The sequence below is a fragment of the Zonotrichia albicollis genome, chromosome 1 (genome assembly GCF_047830755.1).
Source record: "Zonotrichia albicollis isolate bZonAlb1 chromosome 1, bZonAlb1.hap1, whole genome shotgun sequence".
Classification (NCBI taxonomy): Eukaryota; Metazoa; Chordata; class Aves; order Passeriformes; family Passerellidae; genus Zonotrichia; species Zonotrichia albicollis.
In genome coordinates, this window is record NC_133819.1 from 52,368,942 (window position 1) to 52,386,840 (window position 17,899).

Below are 17,899 nucleotides of genomic sequence, written 5' to 3' on the forward strand. Positions count from 1 at the left end.
GTATTGCTCAGGATGTGCAAATCAAAACCTACTGGCAATAAGAGGATAAGGAACATAAACGTTTGATAGTAACAAAATCCATTCTTTAAAAAGAAGCTGAAGTACAAGAACTGCTGTTCACGCTTATCATTTATTAGCAGGCAGTCATCAGAAGTGCAGCAGACTTCATGACACTGCTTTTTTCTGCTGCAAAACAAAAGACAAGAAAATAAAATAAGCAGACAACTATATTAGAGAAACATTACTTTTGTGGTTGAATCACAAAGTGTCTTCTCAGATTCACAGGAATCTCTGAGATCTTAAATAGTAAAATTATACAATAATAGAGGTCACTTATTTACAGCAGCCAGAGAAATTTGTTGCTACTGATAACAGTATAATAACATCTCACACAGACTAGTTGACTTACATTGCATTACTGAACACAGGACCGAACTTGATCCAGAGCCTACAAGTCCTTTGCAACTAAAAAGCAAAACCTAATCCTGCAGATTTTATTTCATAATATCATGGTTTTTTACAAGCAGCAACTGTCCATAGCTTATTAGACCTAAACAGCTTTAAATAATTTAGTAGCAGAATATATTCTTATACAATGATGGAGGTAAAAAGAAACTAGGAAGTGCAAATAAAGGGAAGTGAACAGGGAATTAGGAAATCCTTACTTATAGGCTACTATAGGTCTATGGCAGTGATCAAGGAGTAAAAAGTTTGCTGCAGAGCACAAAGGATACATCATAGACAGAGTGTAGTCTGAAGAGATGACCAGAGAAAAAGCAAAAGCTTTGTATGAAAGTATGAAAGACTATATTTGTGTTCAAAAACATATGACCCCTGATTTGCAGCAGGTATAAACTACTCCATCTCCACTGATCTGCTGAGAAATTGCCATACCTTGTTTTTCCACATGCTGCTTTAAAATAAAGCAGCACACAGCCCTGTCCTCCATTATGCATCACCTCAGGGTCCATTCCTGAAGCTCTTGCTTCTCCCAGTTAATTTCAGCTGGATCTCTACAATCAGAAGTAAAACGAGATTAATGCCAGCTGCTACAATGGTTTCCCAGAATTAAAAAAGCACTTTAGCATGCGTGCTGAAGGTATATACTCATCATCCTGCCTCCATGGAGCAAAGCATGGATGGAGCTGCTGCTTGCATATTTGTGGAGCCCTTGTGCATGAAAATAAATGAGCACTATTACACTGTAATAAGAATGATCACAGATGCTGAGAGAACCATTGAACATGTCACAGCTAGAGCTATGGAGATTCCTGATGGGTGCTCACAGTCCTTCCACAGCCACATACATTGCATCATGCTGCAGCTCCCACTGAGTGTAGTGGGAAGGGCAGCTGTGTGCTAGTCCTCAGAAGGCTGACTCTGTGATACACATGCTCTTTCGCACCTTGTTAGTTAGGTTCATTTACAACTCATGTTGGGAATCAAGCAGCAAAATGTACAGGAAAGCACAGCATCACTAATGATTTATGTATGGATTCTGGTTTGTAGTCCTGACTGAAAATGTAACAGATATTTTATTTTACTATTTAAAAAATTGGCACTAGTCTCATGATGAGCAGAGTATCAGATGCTGCAGCATGTGAACAGGATTGGAGAAAAGGAAAGGCCATAAGAGAAGCGTTTATGATTTCCTCTGTGTAAAGAATGAATAGCCCATTGATCTGATAAGCAAAAACTTTCATCATTTACATGAAGAAACTGATTTCTAAGAATCAGGCTTTGTTTAGACATTAGTTGGATTTTACCTAGATGATAGAAAGGAAAAGCACAGCTTTCTGCTAGACTGGCTTGCTGCAGGGCTGCATATTTGCCCATGCTGCAGAAGGCAGGTTACAGGAGTGCTTAGCTGGGGTGGTGAAGTAAGGGTGAGGGCTCAGGGCTTTCAGTGGCATTTAGAAATTTTCTGGATGAAAGCACAAATGTAATCATGATTCCAGTAGGCAAAGCATCCTGCTTCATACTGCTGGAGATGAGAGATATGAATTTATTATTGCTTAAAACTTATGTTAAAGGTGGACGCCTCAGTCAGCCCAACTTTTTTCCTCCTCCTTCATCCATGATTTCCATTTGGGCTGTGGGAGCTCTACATGCATCAAGGGTAAAAGAACAAATGAAAAAACACTGAAAAGAAGCCTGAAAGTCTTTTGAACTCTATCCCACCTTCTAAGAACAAAAGAAGGCCTCGTATGCTGGAAACTAAACATACCACTTTGGAACAAATGTGAAGAACGGTGAACATGAAATAAGTGCTCCAGAAAACAGGGTGTTAAACAAAGCAGTGTGCAGATAATCAAACAGTGCAATGATGCAAAAGGGGAGAGATGCCAACCCAGCAACCCACAAACCCACAGCTCCACAAGAAGGGAAGAACCTGCTCTTGCAAGGTACCAGGAAGCACCTTCTCTCCTTACCTGTAGGCCTTGAGCAGGTATCAATTGGTATGAGCCTGCTTCTATATTTGCATAATTTTGATTCAAGAAGAGTAGAAGGTGTAAGAAAACAGAAACCACACACACATATTAAAGGCTTAACTCTCATCTTCATTATGGGAATGCCATCACTTGTGCTGATGCAGCTGGTCTCCACTAAAGGTAGGAAACTATCCTAGATGAAAACATGTTACTTGAAATATTTACTCAGACGCAAGAGATGTTTTAAAAAGGTTTTGAATTTACCTTTTCAGGCAATGCAATACACCACAAAAGATTTACCCATTAAAGAATACATGATGCATAAAGTGATTTTTTAATTATCAAAGAAGAGGATATTTTATAGATTACTCTGATTTTTAAGTGACAGGTTATATTCGCTTCCAGAACAAACACAAGGTACTTCGTGTCAGACAGGTTGCTTGGAATTTCTGCTTTGTCATCAGCTTAATTTATAAAAATAAATAAAATGAAGCAAGTATTAATTCAAATTCACATCCTGCGACAAGGTGGCAGAAATGTCCCATTTATTCACCTGTATATTGCTGCCAGCAACTGTAAACTGAAGCTAGTGCCAGGACAGATGTCACCTATATTTAATCTTACGCACTGAATATGTATTTTGATAGCAATAAAATTACCCAATGCATAAAACTAAAGATCAATAAGTCTGCACAGTGCCCAGTTATTGAATTAATGCTTTATGGTCCGTCTGACCTACAATTACTGGCCAAAAGGAATAGCATTGTTGGGGGTAAATATTTCAGGGGATAATGAAGTCTCCCGTGCCTGTATTTTGACACAATGCTGTATGCAGCCTTTGGCCGGATTGCAGGCTTTCTGCCGGCTCGCTCTACACAGCGATGTTTCAGTACGCAGTACCAATTCCTGAAGGCTATGACTACATCGACAGCACGTACCATTTATTTGTGAATAGAAAAGATTTCTCCTCAATGATTGTACAGTTCTCTCTCATCTGGAGCTCTTCTCCTAGCTTAAAGTGGAGGTGTCAAAAGACGACGGGCTAAATTTATGGTGACACAGTGCCCTGGCATTCAGTCCCCCCCGGCAGAACTGGATCCGAGACACAGCCGCGCGATTCACACGGGATCCAGACGCTGCTCCTCCCCAGGTGGGATGCGATCCCACCCTCACGTCCAGCCGCCACCGCGATCGCTGAGGGCCTTCCCCACCCATCGCGGCCAGCCCCCTCCAGGGCTGTGAGGTTTTCTGGTGTCTTTTCGGGGGGGCTCGGGGCTGTTTTTCTAGCACGTTTTGGCTTGTTGGAGCGGGCTGCCCGCCGGCCGAACGGTGAGCGCGGCCAGGCCAACATTACGGCCGGGGGCGGACCGAGGGAAGGAGACCACCCCCCTTCTCCCCGGGGAGCTGCCGCCTCTCGCCGGCTGAGGGGCGGTCGCCGCCGGCTGCGCCGTCCCCGCCGGGCGGTGGCCGAGGAGCGCGTCCCTCCCTCCCGCCGGGGCTGGCCGGAGACCGGCGCGCCGGGCGCGGGGGCTGCCGGCGGATGAGCGCGGCCCGGCGGCGGCTGCGGATGAGCCGGGCGAAGGAGCTGGTGGCGTACTGCCTGCTCCTGGGGCTGTCCGTGCCCCTCCTGCTGCTGCTGCCGCTCCTCTGAGATGCGCCGGGCGGCGGCTCGCCCCCGCCGCGGGGGGACGGGCGGGAGGAGCCGGCGGCAGCCCCGCTCCGCCGCCCGGCGTGCGGCCGGCGGCAGCAGCAGCCCGAGGCACTGACGCCCTGGCGGGGGAGGATGAAGCGCCGGATCGAGCTTTGCAGCCGTGCCACCCAGCCTGCGCCGGCGGGCGGGCTGCCGCTTCCCGCGGGGGGGCCCGGCCGCGCTCTGCCCCTGTACAGGCTGTGATGGCCCCGCGCTCGCCGCGCCCCCGCCTCGGGTGAAAGGCACGCCGAGCAGAGCCGCGGCCTCGCAGCTTTCCCTTTCGCCTGCCAAAGTTGGGCTTCGGTGGCTCGGGGTCGGGGCGGCGGCGCCTCCACCCTGGAGCGGCCCCGATGGGCCCGCGGCCGCAGACCCTGTCACCGCAGCCGCCCTCCTGAGGCAGCCCCGCGGCACGGCCGCTGTAGCCGGGGGCGGCCGCGGCGCTCGCGTTGCTGCAAAGCCGCTCTGCGGGGCGGAGTGTGTCCCCGCCGGCTCGCCGTGCGGGGAGGCGGGCCGGGGGCCGGCTGAGATGGGAGAGAGCATGTCCAAGAGGCTGAAGCTGCAGCTGGGCGGTGAAGCGGAGATGGAGGAGCGGGCTTTCGCCAACCCCTACCCCGACTACCAGCCCCAGGGAGCCGTGGCAGCCCCCAGCGCGGCGGACGCTCACCGGGACAGGGCGCTGCAGCCGCCGGCGGAGGAGGACTCCCTCCCCTTCGGCGCCGATGGGAAGGTGAGTCCCGGGCGGAGGGCAGGCGCCGCGTTCCGGAGCCTAGGCCCGGCCTCCCCGGTGGGTTGCCCGCTGCCAGCGGCCCCGCGGCTCGGGCGGCCGTGGGTTCCTCCCCGGGGCGGCCCCGGCGGGACGCGGGTCTGGCGGCGGGGGCGCTGGGGCCGCCCGCGGCCTGCGCGCCGGCGGAGCTCGGGGCGGCCGCCGCGGCCTCGGGGGCGCCCGAGGGGAGGGAACGGCGGGGTGAACTGAGGGAAGCAGCGGGAGCTCGGCCCGGCCGCGCGGCTCAGCCCGGCAGCAGCGGCTCTGAATTCGGGCTGTTTGTTTTACTTCGGTGGGTGCGGGAATGAACGCGGTGCCCCAGCTGAACGCTATATAGCAGAACACCTATAGCAGCTCATACTACGGTGGTTTGGTGTCTCAGAAGAAGTTGTCAGCAGAAGTTGCCCGAGTTTCACCAGAGAAAATGCATGAGGGAATGGAAAAGATGAACGCCCATCTAAAAAAGGAGAATTTATTTTCGGGGGACAGCAACGCTCACTCATTAGGTGAAGCTAAAGTCTTCTCACGTGTTTATTTACTGACATGTGCACTTTTATAAGTTCAGGTGCACCATGATAAGCGCCTGGCAAGTTGGTGCATGCTCACAGAAGGTCTGCCTGGTAGGACTGGTCACACAAGGTTTGCAGTCGTCCTGCTCTGGTTATCTCCTTGATGCCATGTGCTGCTGTTTGGTATACTGTGAGTGTCTTAGGTTTTAAGTAGAGAAGCTGCTCTGGCCTGGCCTGTTAACATGCAGGCTGGGTTAATCTGCAGAAGGAGTGCCAGAATATGGACTTTCTGTCATTTAGCCCCTCATCCTTCAGTACTGTACAGCTTTGTCATATTTTGCATGGAAAACACTGCGTGGTGACACTGCTACAAGCACAAATGCATTGATGGTGGGAAGTTAGCTTCCTAACTTTCTTGTTTGTATGCTGAGATGAATAAAGGAAAGCTCTTGATACCAGCTCTGTATTTTCCTGCTTGTGGCAGTATGGAATTACCTTGACTTACTGATAGAGTGGGACAAGGATGGTGATGCCCAGCAGTGGGAGGGACATTCGCTCTGACCATTGTAAGTACCTGCAGGACACCATCAGCTCATCATCCGTCCAAGGCAATGAAAGGTTTCACCAGGTTGTTTATGACTGATGTTTATGAAGTTGTATGTGGCTAAGCAGAGTGCACAAAAGAAAATCCTTTGGGGTTTCAATGTCTTAACTGCTGCAGATAATTGCAGCTGTCAAAAGCAAAGCATTTGAGAAGGTTTAAAAAGCAAGAGTAGGTGTAAAAGTGAAATCTGCTTTGTTTTGTATACAGCTCCCTGGCAGTATGCTGAGTGTTGGTAGCGCTGGTTTTTTCCTTGTGGAAGAGAATTGTTATTTCTTTGTTCTTTTGTGTCTGGCTTAGTCTATAAAAACCATCCAAGTATGATGAGTTGAATTATAAAGGCAGAGAGGAGATGGCAGAGCCACTGTAGCTATATATTGTTGTTAAATCGGTAAAAAACATACCGAGTCCCTTGTAGGCCAGTCATCTTGTGTACCTGCTTTAAACCCCACATTTCATCTCCATATTTTAAAAGAGAAAACACTCCTTCATTTGCTGCTGATCTAGATGGACTAAAAGCTTTCTCAAGTGAGTTAACCAGAAGAATGGTGAGATATCAAAAGAAGATGAACGTCCTTAAAGATGAACACTACATCTGTAGAAGACGAACATCTGTACATTTTAGAGTATACTAGATGTATTGAAGAATAGTTCAACTCTAATTTACTTCAGATTTGATTCTTGAATGAATCCAAATTGAGAGATGTTGTTCTGTGGCAGAGCTGAAATGAGTTAGTCAAGATTTTCTAGCCCAGTGTTCACATTAGCAGTGCCTGTTAGGCTGTCCTATGCATGAGAATGGTGTTTTTACAGTGCATGTATGTGTTTTTTCCCCAGCATCAATGGTGGATGATATTCCTTTTTGGAAAGTGGCAGTCAGCTGCTATTGGTGCAGGTGTGTTCAGAAAATGTTAGAGCACCTGAGTAGTCTTGTGTTTGATAAAAGGTGGTGTGTGTGGGCTCTGTTTGGGAGGATTAAGTGCCTCTGGGAAAAAAAATAATTCTGTACTGCCTTAAAACCATGTAACTACAGCAATTCTGTGCATTTCGTAGGAAAAGGCAGAAGCAAGTGTACATTTTCTTTTGGTTTTCCATCTGCAAAATCTCAGGAGTCATTTTATGTGTTTCTGGGCTAGAATATAGCTGTGAGAATATTTATGTGTATTTATATTCTTTGAAGTATTTGCATGCTGTCACTCCTAGTGCTGTCTTTTTGTGACATTTCATGATGGGTACTTTTGTTGTTGTTGTGATTTTCAGTTTGTGTTTTAGTGTTTTATTTTTGCATTTAATGACTCCCATTCCAGCGGAGAAATGTCTTTGCTTGCCTAAAGCCCCAGTGAAGACAAAGGGACTTTACACAGGTTAGGAAGTCTGTTCTGTAAACTTTTGTACACAAGCCCACCTAAAAATGAGGGCATCTTTCAGAAGGCCTCAGTGCAGTGCATAATGCCTTCCTCTCCCATCTGCTGCTGCGTGGAGTGAGGAGCGCTGAGTGACTCACGTAATGACAGCCTGAGGTGTGCAGGGCTCTGCTGTTGTCATGGAAGGTAATGCATTATTAATCCATTCGATTTCTTAGTCTGTCATGATTGCCATCTAAAAATCACCTTCTTGATAAAAGGACAGGAAGCTCTTCAAGGCATTGTCTGGAAGGTGAGACAATCGGGACAAAAATCTCCATATGGAAGTGTGTGTGGGTAAAGTATTGTTCAGAAATCTTGAAGGTATGGGAGTAGGAGAACAGAATTTGAGGTTGCTGATTTGCTTTCTTATTAGTAGTCACAGTAAACAATGCAGCTATCTATGTGGGCTCTGCTCATGTAGTTGAAATTCACTGTTTTCATAACTAGCTCTCTTCATCATTAAAGTATCATGAACTTAAATTGCTTCTGTAACTTGTCTGAGAAAGCCAAAGTAATATTTCATCAGACAGCATTAATTCTAGATTAATAATAAACAATTTAAAATGTAAACCTTTGTTTAATAAGTGATGTTTAAATTTCAATCAAATATACATCCTGTAGCCTTTTTCTTTTTTGTTTGGGCCCCACAGAGATACCTTAACCTAAAAATGTGCCTATAGATATTATCTCAAAGTGGTCAGTCCAAAGGTTTTCAAAATGGAAATGTGGATGGCTGGGGGAGGCAGAGAAATTAATAGTCTCATAACAAAGAACTCTCCCTAGTTCTTAGTTCCCTAGTGTGGTAGAGAGTTACACAGCTCTAAAGGATTTCCTGGGAAGGAGAAGGGTGAGGAGAGCTTGCTCCTGGGGGTGCTGATGGCTTGTTCAAGGGTCTGTTGCCTCCTCAGAGCCACCACAGCCCTGTGGCTGCATTTGCAGTATGGTCAGGTGTGATTGGGGATTCTCCTTCACACTGACTGCAGGCAAGTGACCTGGGAAGAAAAGGCAGCCTGATATTATCTGCTCAGCCAGGGGAAGGTGGAAGCCTAGACAATCATCTGCGTTTTGTGGTTGTGCAAAAAAAAAGAAGCATCCTTGTCATCAAGAAATTAACATGATCCCAGCCCTTACATTAAGATTGTCTGAATTTGTTGTGGAATCACAAGACAGAAGCAAAATTAGATTCAGACTTCATGAATTGGTCACTAGAGTGCCCAAACTTTTAACTTCTTTTTTAGGCAAATTCTTGCTTTGTATGTTTTTTCCTTACTTGCCATAGTGTTCTAAGAATATTAGAAAAAAGTGGTATGTTCTGAGAAATGGATACAATACCTTATTAGGCTTTGCAGGGGACTTCTTACAGGGAACCTGTTCAAAGATAATGGTGCTCATTGGCAAGTACCTATTAATGGTGATATATGATATTTACTTAGATTTATCATTTGGGTGATTTAGTAGTATTTAGTTTCCTAATGCTTTCTCAATCTCCTGTTACTTCTGATAATGCCCTTCTGTGGCTTTTAGGTCTTCCTTCTCCTGTAAAATAAACTTTAAAATACATATATATGTGTATATGGATTTTTGTCATAGCCTCACTTGCCTTCTCCCTTTGTTTTTTTTGTTGTTGTTTTTTATTGTTTGTTTCTTTAGGTTTTTTTTTTTTTATTATTTTTATAAACTTTTTGTGGTTGCCTCACTGTGCATTTTAGTTACCTCACTGGGAGCAGCAATTTCTCTGTGTTCTGGGACTGACTCAGCAACAGCTTATACTAATGAGTATTATACAACTTATTGCACTGGAGGCAAAATTCAACCAAAGCCACTAAATAATTCTTCCCACTTTTTTCCAGAGATGTGGGATGAGGTAGCTGTATTTCTTGAGCTTATTACTTTTTTGACCATTTCCTGGCTGTCCAACTCAGGCATGTGCTATTTTCATAGGGGACTCTCAGACAAACAAGGTTTGCAGTGTTCTCTGTAATTCTTCAGAATGAAAGTTTGTTTTGCTTTTTGATAGTCTTGGCCAGAACTGAGCCTGGAAATCATTCTGTTGTACTTCTTTGTCCCTCACTAACTCCTGGCAGTCATGCACAACCTGGAAGGAAGAGCTGCTGTTTCTTTCCCACAGCACAGGCAGCACTGAACACTGCTTAGGGCTTTTCTGATGCTTTTGTAGTGAAAGCCTCTCCTGCTGTTCAGGAGGTGACCATAGAGTTAAGCCTGTTTGGTTTCACTCAATCAGTTCTGAATGAAAATACTTCATGAAATCAAACCCCCAAGTTCTGATTAAATTGTCTCACATCCATCCACTCTTCATCAGTTTCTAGTTTTATCTTGCAAACCTGCATGTTAATGAGTTGTTACTCCAGCTAGTTGTGTGGGCAAGTGCAATAACACGTACTTGCTTCCTGGTGAAAATAAATTTTATTTGGGTCTAACTGCACTTATCTGCTGTCAAGCTCAATATGTGGAATATATCTGCTCTCTGCATTGAGATAACTTAGAATTGGTAGAGGTTTTAGCTTTTTTTGAAACTTGAGGACCATCTAAAAATGTCACAGCTGGGCTAGACACTTTTGTGTAGTGAGTGACTTAAAATCATACTCAGACTTTTATTTTCTCAGCTTTCAAGAAGTTGCATGTTGGTGTTAGGCTACCTGGAGGACCAGCAATTTTCAGTATTGCTCTTTTGCTTTATCAGTGTCCATTTTGCAAAACATAGAATATCCAGTAATCGTGTTTATTTTGGTTCCCAATAATCTGGAGCTCTTTGATGATTCTTTGTGATAATCTAGATCTTTAAGCTTTGGATTTTTGCTGTCTTATAACCAATGAGAGATATAACTTCTTTCACACACAAATGCATTAGAGACAGTCTTATTTCTCACCTGCCTTAAGTAGTTCTTTCTATAACTTGAATGCTTGCCTTTTAATGATGTTTTTCACACCCTTATACCCCTGAGACAGGGCAATGACTGTGTTTAAAGCCTATTGCTAAGCTGGCATTTGTAGCAGTGTAGGAATTTGCCTACAGCTATTGATTTCTCTATCTCTTCCTCCTCTCCCCCTTCTTTTTTGCCTTTTGTTTTGGTTTTTTTCCCCTATTGTCACACGTATGGCACTAAGTGGTAGATCATTGAAAATCAGTGCAATGTGTTCTACAGACAGTACTGTTTCAATGCATTTTTTAAGCATGTGGTTTTGCAGAACTGGCATTTGTTTCTGGAGGACCTGTCTGAGAAGTAGCAGAGAACTGTGTTTGAGTGTTTCAGAGGCTGGGTGATGAGCTTCAACAGTGTCTGGTATTTTCAGAGAAGAAGGAGCTGCTCTTGGAGCTGTAAGAGTCTTTTGACTTAGGTAAAAATAAAGTAGAACTTGTTCTTCTGTACAAAAAGACTGGTCACCTCCCAGCAGACCTTGCTAGATTCTGCATATGGGATCCTACTGCCATCCCTTCTTGTCTGCTTTTGCAGGAACTTGTGGAGGTGAGTGTGAGAGCTCATCCTGCTTCAGTAGACCTATGCTCCAATGCATGGGTGTGAAACCTGGCTCCCTTACAGTCAGTGGCAAAGTTCCCAAAGCTTTCTGTACAGCCAGGATTCCTCATTTCAGCAGAACTGTGAGCTTTCCCCTACTACATTCTTCCTCGCCAGGACTGTCGTGTTCTTTCTGCCATCTTCTGTGCAAGTTTGGTTTCTGAATGAGTTCTTGCTGCAGCACCAACTTGAGCTCTGTTTTCTTCTCTTTGAAATACACTTTGGCAAAGACAACACAGCACCATGTTATGTGTTCTGTTCTACACATCACCAGCAACAAAATGAGGTGAATTAAAAGTGTATATTCTTCTTGTTTGGGAGGTAGCACTGTGTGTATAGGTAATCTCGTTTCTACTTCTGCAGAATCAGTTGCTTACTTCTGCAGTCTGATTTTGCGTGCAGCATCTATCCCCAAAAACAGGATGAATTAAACTAGGGTTAAGAGCAAGATGGTTGTTTTGGGAGCTGGTGGTAGCAAGAAAGATTGGTACATTGGCAACTTGTGAGGAAGCTGTGAGCTCAGGTCTCCATTGCCCTGCTGTGGCTCTGCACAAGTTCTTAGCATAGATGTCATGAGCAAGCAAATGCCAGGAGGTGTTTTTGAACAACGCACGGGTATCTAAATGTCTTTGACAATTGCAAATGAGATTACTCATCCCATGTCTGTCAAACCAGACTGTTACTTTTAATGACAAAAGGAGTGCCATGAGGCCTCAGGGTTACACTCAGACTTACATCAGCACTGTGACATTTGGTCCAAATGTGCATGCGAGACTTTAAAGTTACAGACTTCTCTTACCTACTGGAAATCATGATGTACAATACATATATGCCAGCTGCTTATTGCCTCCTCTGCCCCTGGTTCTGGTTTGTTTTAATGCCATGGCCATAAAGCTGGATATGGCTACAATGGTCAGTAGGAACTGATATGTTATTGTAATGTCGACTGCAAGTTAAATGTTTGGGGTTTTTAGGAGATTTTTATTTGCACCATTATAGAAATTATATAAATATAAATATAAAGATATTTTTATATCTATAAGTATAAAAAATTATAATAACAGAATCACAGAATATTCTGTGTTGGAATGGACCTATAACAACCATTGAGTCCGACTCTTAAGTGAATGGCCCATATGGGGATCTAGCCCATGACCTTGGTGTTAGCACTGTGCTCTAATGTAGGTTTGTAGTTCTAGTGCTGAATTTACAAAAGTAAATGAGTTAAATTCTCTTTAGAAACCCTACAAATGAAAGAAAGCAGATAGGGGAAACATGTATTGCTAAGAAGGACAGCATAATTTAGACATCGTGTGATTAGTGCCAAAGGTGAGTGATGTTACAGAAGTACTTACATTCTTTACATTTTTGTTGGCTTTGGAAGGCTTTATATTGGGATATAGCTTTGCCTGCTCTCTCAGTGCAATGGAAGAAGTGATGTGGTTCGAATAAATAACAAAACTATTAATTTCCAAACCAACATATTTTGGTTTTTCTGCATCACTTTTGTGCTGATAATGAGCCTTTTTAGCTACCATTACCAGTATGGCACAAGGCTCTATTTGGTATAATGAGGAATGAGCCCTTGTTTTTGTGTTTTGACAATATAAAACTTGGGCAGTGTTTGGGATGATAATGGTTGTTTTCTCTGCAGCAGCAGAGGAATAATGCAGCAGTTGAATTCCTGGAGAAAGCCTTTTCTGATTAAAGGTACCCTTCAGCTCCTGCTATCACCCAGTCTGTTGTGAACCAGAAGTAAATGTGCCACTGGATATCAGAGATCAGGCTTCCTGGTTTTTGTTTGTCCCTACAGGAATAACAAGTCACCTGCAGCAAAGGCTGAATGCCAGCTGGAAACATCCTCTTGAGATGAATGTGCTTCTGATGAAAATCAATCTGTGCTCCACACAAGTGTGCATGTTATGCTCAGTTGTAATGCTGCCCCAAGATTCCTTGAAGGAAGCTTTTAAATCTTCTAAAACCACCTTTCAATATTCATTTCTTTGTGCAATTAATTTATTCTAGTGCATGTAAGCATCTGTTACAAGCTTATGGGGAAATCTTATAAAATGATCAGTGACAGTGGTTGCTTAGGAAAGCTTCAGAGCAACCAGAAAAAAAGAGAGAAGGACAGCTGGGGAAAACTTGGTTGCCGCTTATAACCTATTCACACTGACATAAACTTGGGAGTAGCTTTGTTTGGATTTACAGATAATTATAAAAATAATAATAAAAATATTCTTTAATCTGTGCTTTTCCAAGCACTGAACCAAGACAAGTAAGTTACAATTCAGATTCCAGAGAGAGGGATTTCCAACCTGAGCTAAATTATTTGTATGGGACTGAGATTTCAATGCAGAACCCGGGCATCCTGATGTCCTAGTATTCCCCTCCTACCTCTAAGTAATTTAATCTGGTGTTTGATATATCCTGATTTGGTAACAGCAGGTGTATTGTCAGAACAAAAAGATAACCAGCATGCTTGTGATGTGCAGTAGGTAAATAAATGGGGAGTCTGAAGCCTCAGTTCACTCTTGTCAGATAAGCTGAGCTCTGTGCCTGGATGCATCCACGTGAATATCCTCATGCTGTTTCACCATATGCCTTAGCATCGGCATAGCTGTCTTTTGAAGGAGAGAAGCCCTGCCCTTGAGGAAGGTTTTCCTTTGTGTTGAGACCTCACTGAACCAGTCAAAAAGGGAGGGTGGTGTGGTGGTGGTGATGTGAATGCATAGTACAGTTCCTTAACAGAAAGGTGCTTAACACCACAGAAGAATAACAGGCTTGAGATGCCTACTGTGTTTGGCTGCTCGAGATATTAGAGAAGGTTTAGGTGTCTCTAGCTTGTTTCTAGAATTATGTGTGTTCAGTGTGAGATATTTCCTTTTCCCTTCCTATCTTATCATGGATATCCTTAAATGGATTTGAACTGTTCACCCTGAAGATTTCTGGTGTGTCAGAAGCCTTGTGCAATTCTTAAATATTTCTGATTTCTGAATCTGTTGGATGGATGTTTGAAATCACTGATTTTTTTTTTTTGAAGTTTCTCTCTGAACAAGAGTGCCTAATGTGGCACATCTTGAGTAATCAGTTGCATGGTGGCATCCAGGACCTGTAATTTACCCAAACCCCACACTTTTGGGATGTGCTGTAGTCAAGAACTTACTGTACTACTGTACTAATTTCCATGTTCCATAGGCTTTAGGGAGTAATCACTAACATATCTTCCCTAAAAGTGTGCATAATAGAGAGAAATGTTGAAAAAGGTAAAGTACTCTCTGATAACATAGATCATGTATTTCATCTATATAAGCATTTTTGGTCAAAAGTAAAAGCAAGCAGTGTGTAAAATCAAAGACTTGCTTCTTTCCCTTTGTTCCTGAGCTGAAGATGCTGAGCTGCTTCTGCTCATCTTCTTTGGCTTGATTGTCTTGTCTATTCTGTACAAAAAGACTGGTCACCTGGTGCATTTCTTTTCCTTGGGCTGTTTCCTGCTCTGTAGTGCTACAAAGGGTGTGCAGGGTCCTTGTGATGAGAGCAAGCACCTATAACATGGGGGGCTTGTGCTGTTTGTCCATAACATGGTCTTGGTACCAGGACCCTGATTAGAATTACATGCTGTCACAGTGTCCACAGCTGTTCTTTGTGTGACTTTAAAGAATGCAAAGGTAATTTTTGTCTAATGTAAATACCTGTAACTTACCCTGAAATGTAGTCAGAATGAATTTACATGAGACACACTTAAGATGAACCACCTTGATGCTGCTGATTGCTGTATGTGTTATTTATTTCCTAGTTATTTTTTGTTTGATTGTTTTTGGTTTGGTTTGGTTTTCTTCCCAAACAAGAAAGTGGAGCAGGCACTTTGCATTTTTTAATTACTTTCTTTTCTGGCTTGTTCCATGTCTCCTGCTTTCAGGTCAATGCTCGGTTCTCAAAGCGGATCCAGGCAAAAATCAAGGACCTTCTGCAACAAATGGAGGAAGGGCTGAAGACGGCAGATCCACATGACTGCTCTGCCTATACTGGCTGGACTGGTGAGACAGCTAGAATTTCAATGAAATGTATTTGTTAAATGATGTAATTGGATTTATGCACAGGAGATTCTGATAGTCTCATAGGAGTGGCGGAAATCCTCTGTTACAGGCATTTTTGTGAGTTGGTTTTTCTTTTAACTCTGGAACGTTGGTCACCACTGCCTGTAACTTGCATTGACTTCAGCAAATAAAGATACAGAATGATAATTGACTTTTGTATATGGAGATCATTGTTTTGCAAGAGGAGTGGGTTTTCTAAGGCTGCTCTTTTATCTTTCCTCTTGTTTCTTTAAAATTGCTTTTAAAAAATTGTTATTTTTCACCTTTTTCTGTTCGACAGGCTACTAGTTAGCAGTTTTCTAATGGTAACAGCATTTTCTAATCTCTGGGAATAGATGGGGGGGAATATGTTCTGTGGCCAGAAACTTGTAGCCTTCAAATCTGGAATTTGTGTAGTTTGGCTATTCTTGTTCTGCCTGTACAAAAATGGTAAAATGGTTGTGTGAGGAGGGGGAGTGTAGAGGTATGGATGCAAGACTGAAGATCATGAGGAAAATCAGGCATATGCAGGTGGTGGTTGTTGCTAGGGACCATTTTTCATTTAGCATTGCATCACTGATGCTGTCCGGATGTAAATGAGCCCTTCTAATTGGTGTGATTTAACCTCACCTGGCAACTAAATATCACACAGCTGTGCACTCACACCCTGCCTCTCCTACATCCCCTCTGCCATAGCTGCATATGGAGGGGATTTGGAAAAAAAAAAGATAAAACCCATGTGCTGAGATAAGAACAGTTTAATAATTGAAATAAAGTAAAATAATAATAGCAATGGAACCAACAATAATAATTACAATTGTAATGAAAAGGGGAGAAGGATAAAATGCAAGAGAAATGGGTGATGCAGTATGACCGTGTTCACAGGGGTCTTAGGATGAGGGAAGAGATGAGGATATGACTCCATGTTTCAGAAGGCTTGATTTATTATTTTATGATATATATTATACTGAAACTGTGCTAAAAGAATAGAAGAAGAGATTTCATCAGAAGGCTAGCTAAGAAGAGAAAAAGACGTAATTATAACAAAGGTTTGTGGCTCAGACTCTCTGTCCGAGCCAGCTGACTGTGATTGGCCATTAATTAGAAACAACCTCATGAGACCAATCACAGATCCACAGGTCTGCATTCCACAGCAGCAAATAATCAATGTTTACATTTTGTTCCTGAGGCCTCTCAGCCTCTCAGGAGGGAAAATCCTAAGGAAAGGATTTTTCATAAAAGATGTCTGTGACAATGCAGAATGCCTTTGCTCACCACCTGCTCACCAAAGTCCAGCCCATGCCTGAGCCGAGATTGGTGGCTTCCAGCCAGCTCCTCCCAGTTTATGTACCCAGCATGATGTCCTGTGGTTGGGGGATATCCCTTTGGCCAGTTTGTGTCAGTTGTCCTGGCCATGCTCCCTCCCAGCATCTTGTGCACCTGCTCCCTGGCAGAGCATGAGGAAATGAAAAGTCTGTGACTTAGGGTAAGCATTGCTCAATAACAGCTAAACCATCAGTGTGCTATCAGTGTTATTCTCACACTAAATCCAAACCACAGCACTGTAGCTACAGAGAAGAAAATTAACTATATCCCAGCTGAAAACAGGACACTGATCCTTTAGGCAGAGCCTGCAGTTTTCATGTCTGATGTGGCCACCGTTCCTCAAGTTGGCAGGATATGTCCATCTAGGCCTGTTAATTGTGACTTTGCTGGATAGACTGGCATATTCTGTTCCTGCTCTTCTAGCTCAAACTTCAGGCATACTTAAACATTTAGCACTACATGTTTGAAATATGGCCTGTGGAGATCTATTCTTTTATCTCTGTCATGAGGGGACAGTGGCTTGGAAAAGCTCTCCAGCCTTCATCCATCCATAGGCTTAAATCTGGCAATTAAAGGGTAAAATTTCTTTGCTTTTTTCTTGATGTTTTGGTACAGATGGTGCTGTGGGTGGATGGGTGGGGAACTTTTAGACAACTCAGGCTTAAAAGATAGATGTGTTTCAGGGTCTGAAAGTGACTGGCTGCTGAGTGCGTGCAGATCTCCAGTGGTGGGCTTTCTTGTGCTGACAGTACGGAATGGCTCCCGGGGAGCTGTGTTCTGGCACAGTGACTGACAACTGAAATTATGGCTGATAAACCAGAGCATACTGAAAATGAGTCATAAGGTAAAAGTAACAGCCATCATTAGCTGAAACAGGAATATAGATGAACAAGTGACGTTGTCTAATGAGTGTGGGATTTTTCCATCCTGTGGAAGGATTGCCATTTACATCTATTCCAAGCTGTTAACTTCTTTCAAGGCTCCTGTGGATATGGTTCTGAATAAAAGTATTTAAATTATCTGTTTTTTAAAATACTTAATGCAGATACTTTTTCCCCAAACTTGCTCTTGCTGCATTTTGCTAGCATGCAAATCAGAAGGTAAAAGTAGTGCTGTAAACAACTCCCCTGCTTTTTATGTACTAAGTCTAGAGAAATCTTACTGGCAGTGCAGTCATGAGTATTGGCTTGCCTTTTGTGAAATATCTTTAACATCTTGGAACATGTGCTGTTGGCATATAGCAACCATGGGACACATGTAAGAGTCCATCTTACTTATACAAGTACTTTTTTACTTGACCTCTTGTACTTTTTGGCCAGACCTCTTGGAGGAGCCATTTTAAGGGTGTTGCACTGAGAAACACTAGGAAGGATGAGATGAACAGGACTTTGTGGCTATATTTCTAATCATCCTTTGGTCAAGCCAAGATATTTACACATCTGTTGCAGCATAAAAAAGGGTTCCACAAATCCCTGTAAATAGCCCACAAGTTTCCATGATGCTGAACTGGGTTACCTAAACTCTGCAGCTTTCTTCTTAGATTTACCTAGAAAGGCTGGC

At 43.5% G+C, this 17,899-nt stretch overlaps 2 protein-coding genes across 2 annotated transcripts in view; one reads left to right on the forward strand and one right to left on the reverse strand.

Annotated features, from left to right (window-relative positions):
• Window positions 1-894: 894 nt before the first annotated feature.
• Window positions 895-4,662, reverse strand: LOC141729165 (uncharacterized). The gene is made up of 2 exons (XM_074541297.1): window positions 3,371-4,662; window positions 895-1,013 (listed from the first exon to the last, which is right to left on the reverse strand). Exon 1 carries the CDS (start codon window positions 4,660-4,662, stop codon window positions 3,481-3,483), a length of 1,182 nt encoding a protein of 393 aa, XP_074397398.1. The 3' UTR covers window positions 895-1,013; window positions 3,371-3,480.
• Window positions 4,649-17,899, forward strand: part of LANCL2 (LanC like glutathione S-transferase 2) — a 32,820-nt gene continuing 19,569 nt past the window's right edge. The window contains exons 1-2 of the mRNA XM_005486980.4: window positions 4,649-4,849; window positions 14,857-14,974. Coding sequence (XP_005487037.1) covers window positions 4,649-4,849; window positions 14,857-14,974 — 319 coding nt within the window. The remainder of the gene's footprint in view (window positions 4,850-14,856; window positions 14,975-17,899) is intronic.

Excerpts from the sequence above, each read along its gene's own strand:
- LOC141729165 (XM_074541297.1), bottom strand. The coding sequence starts at position 4,662 with ATGCTCTCTCCCATCTCAGCCGGCCCCCGGCCCGCCTCCCCGCACGGC.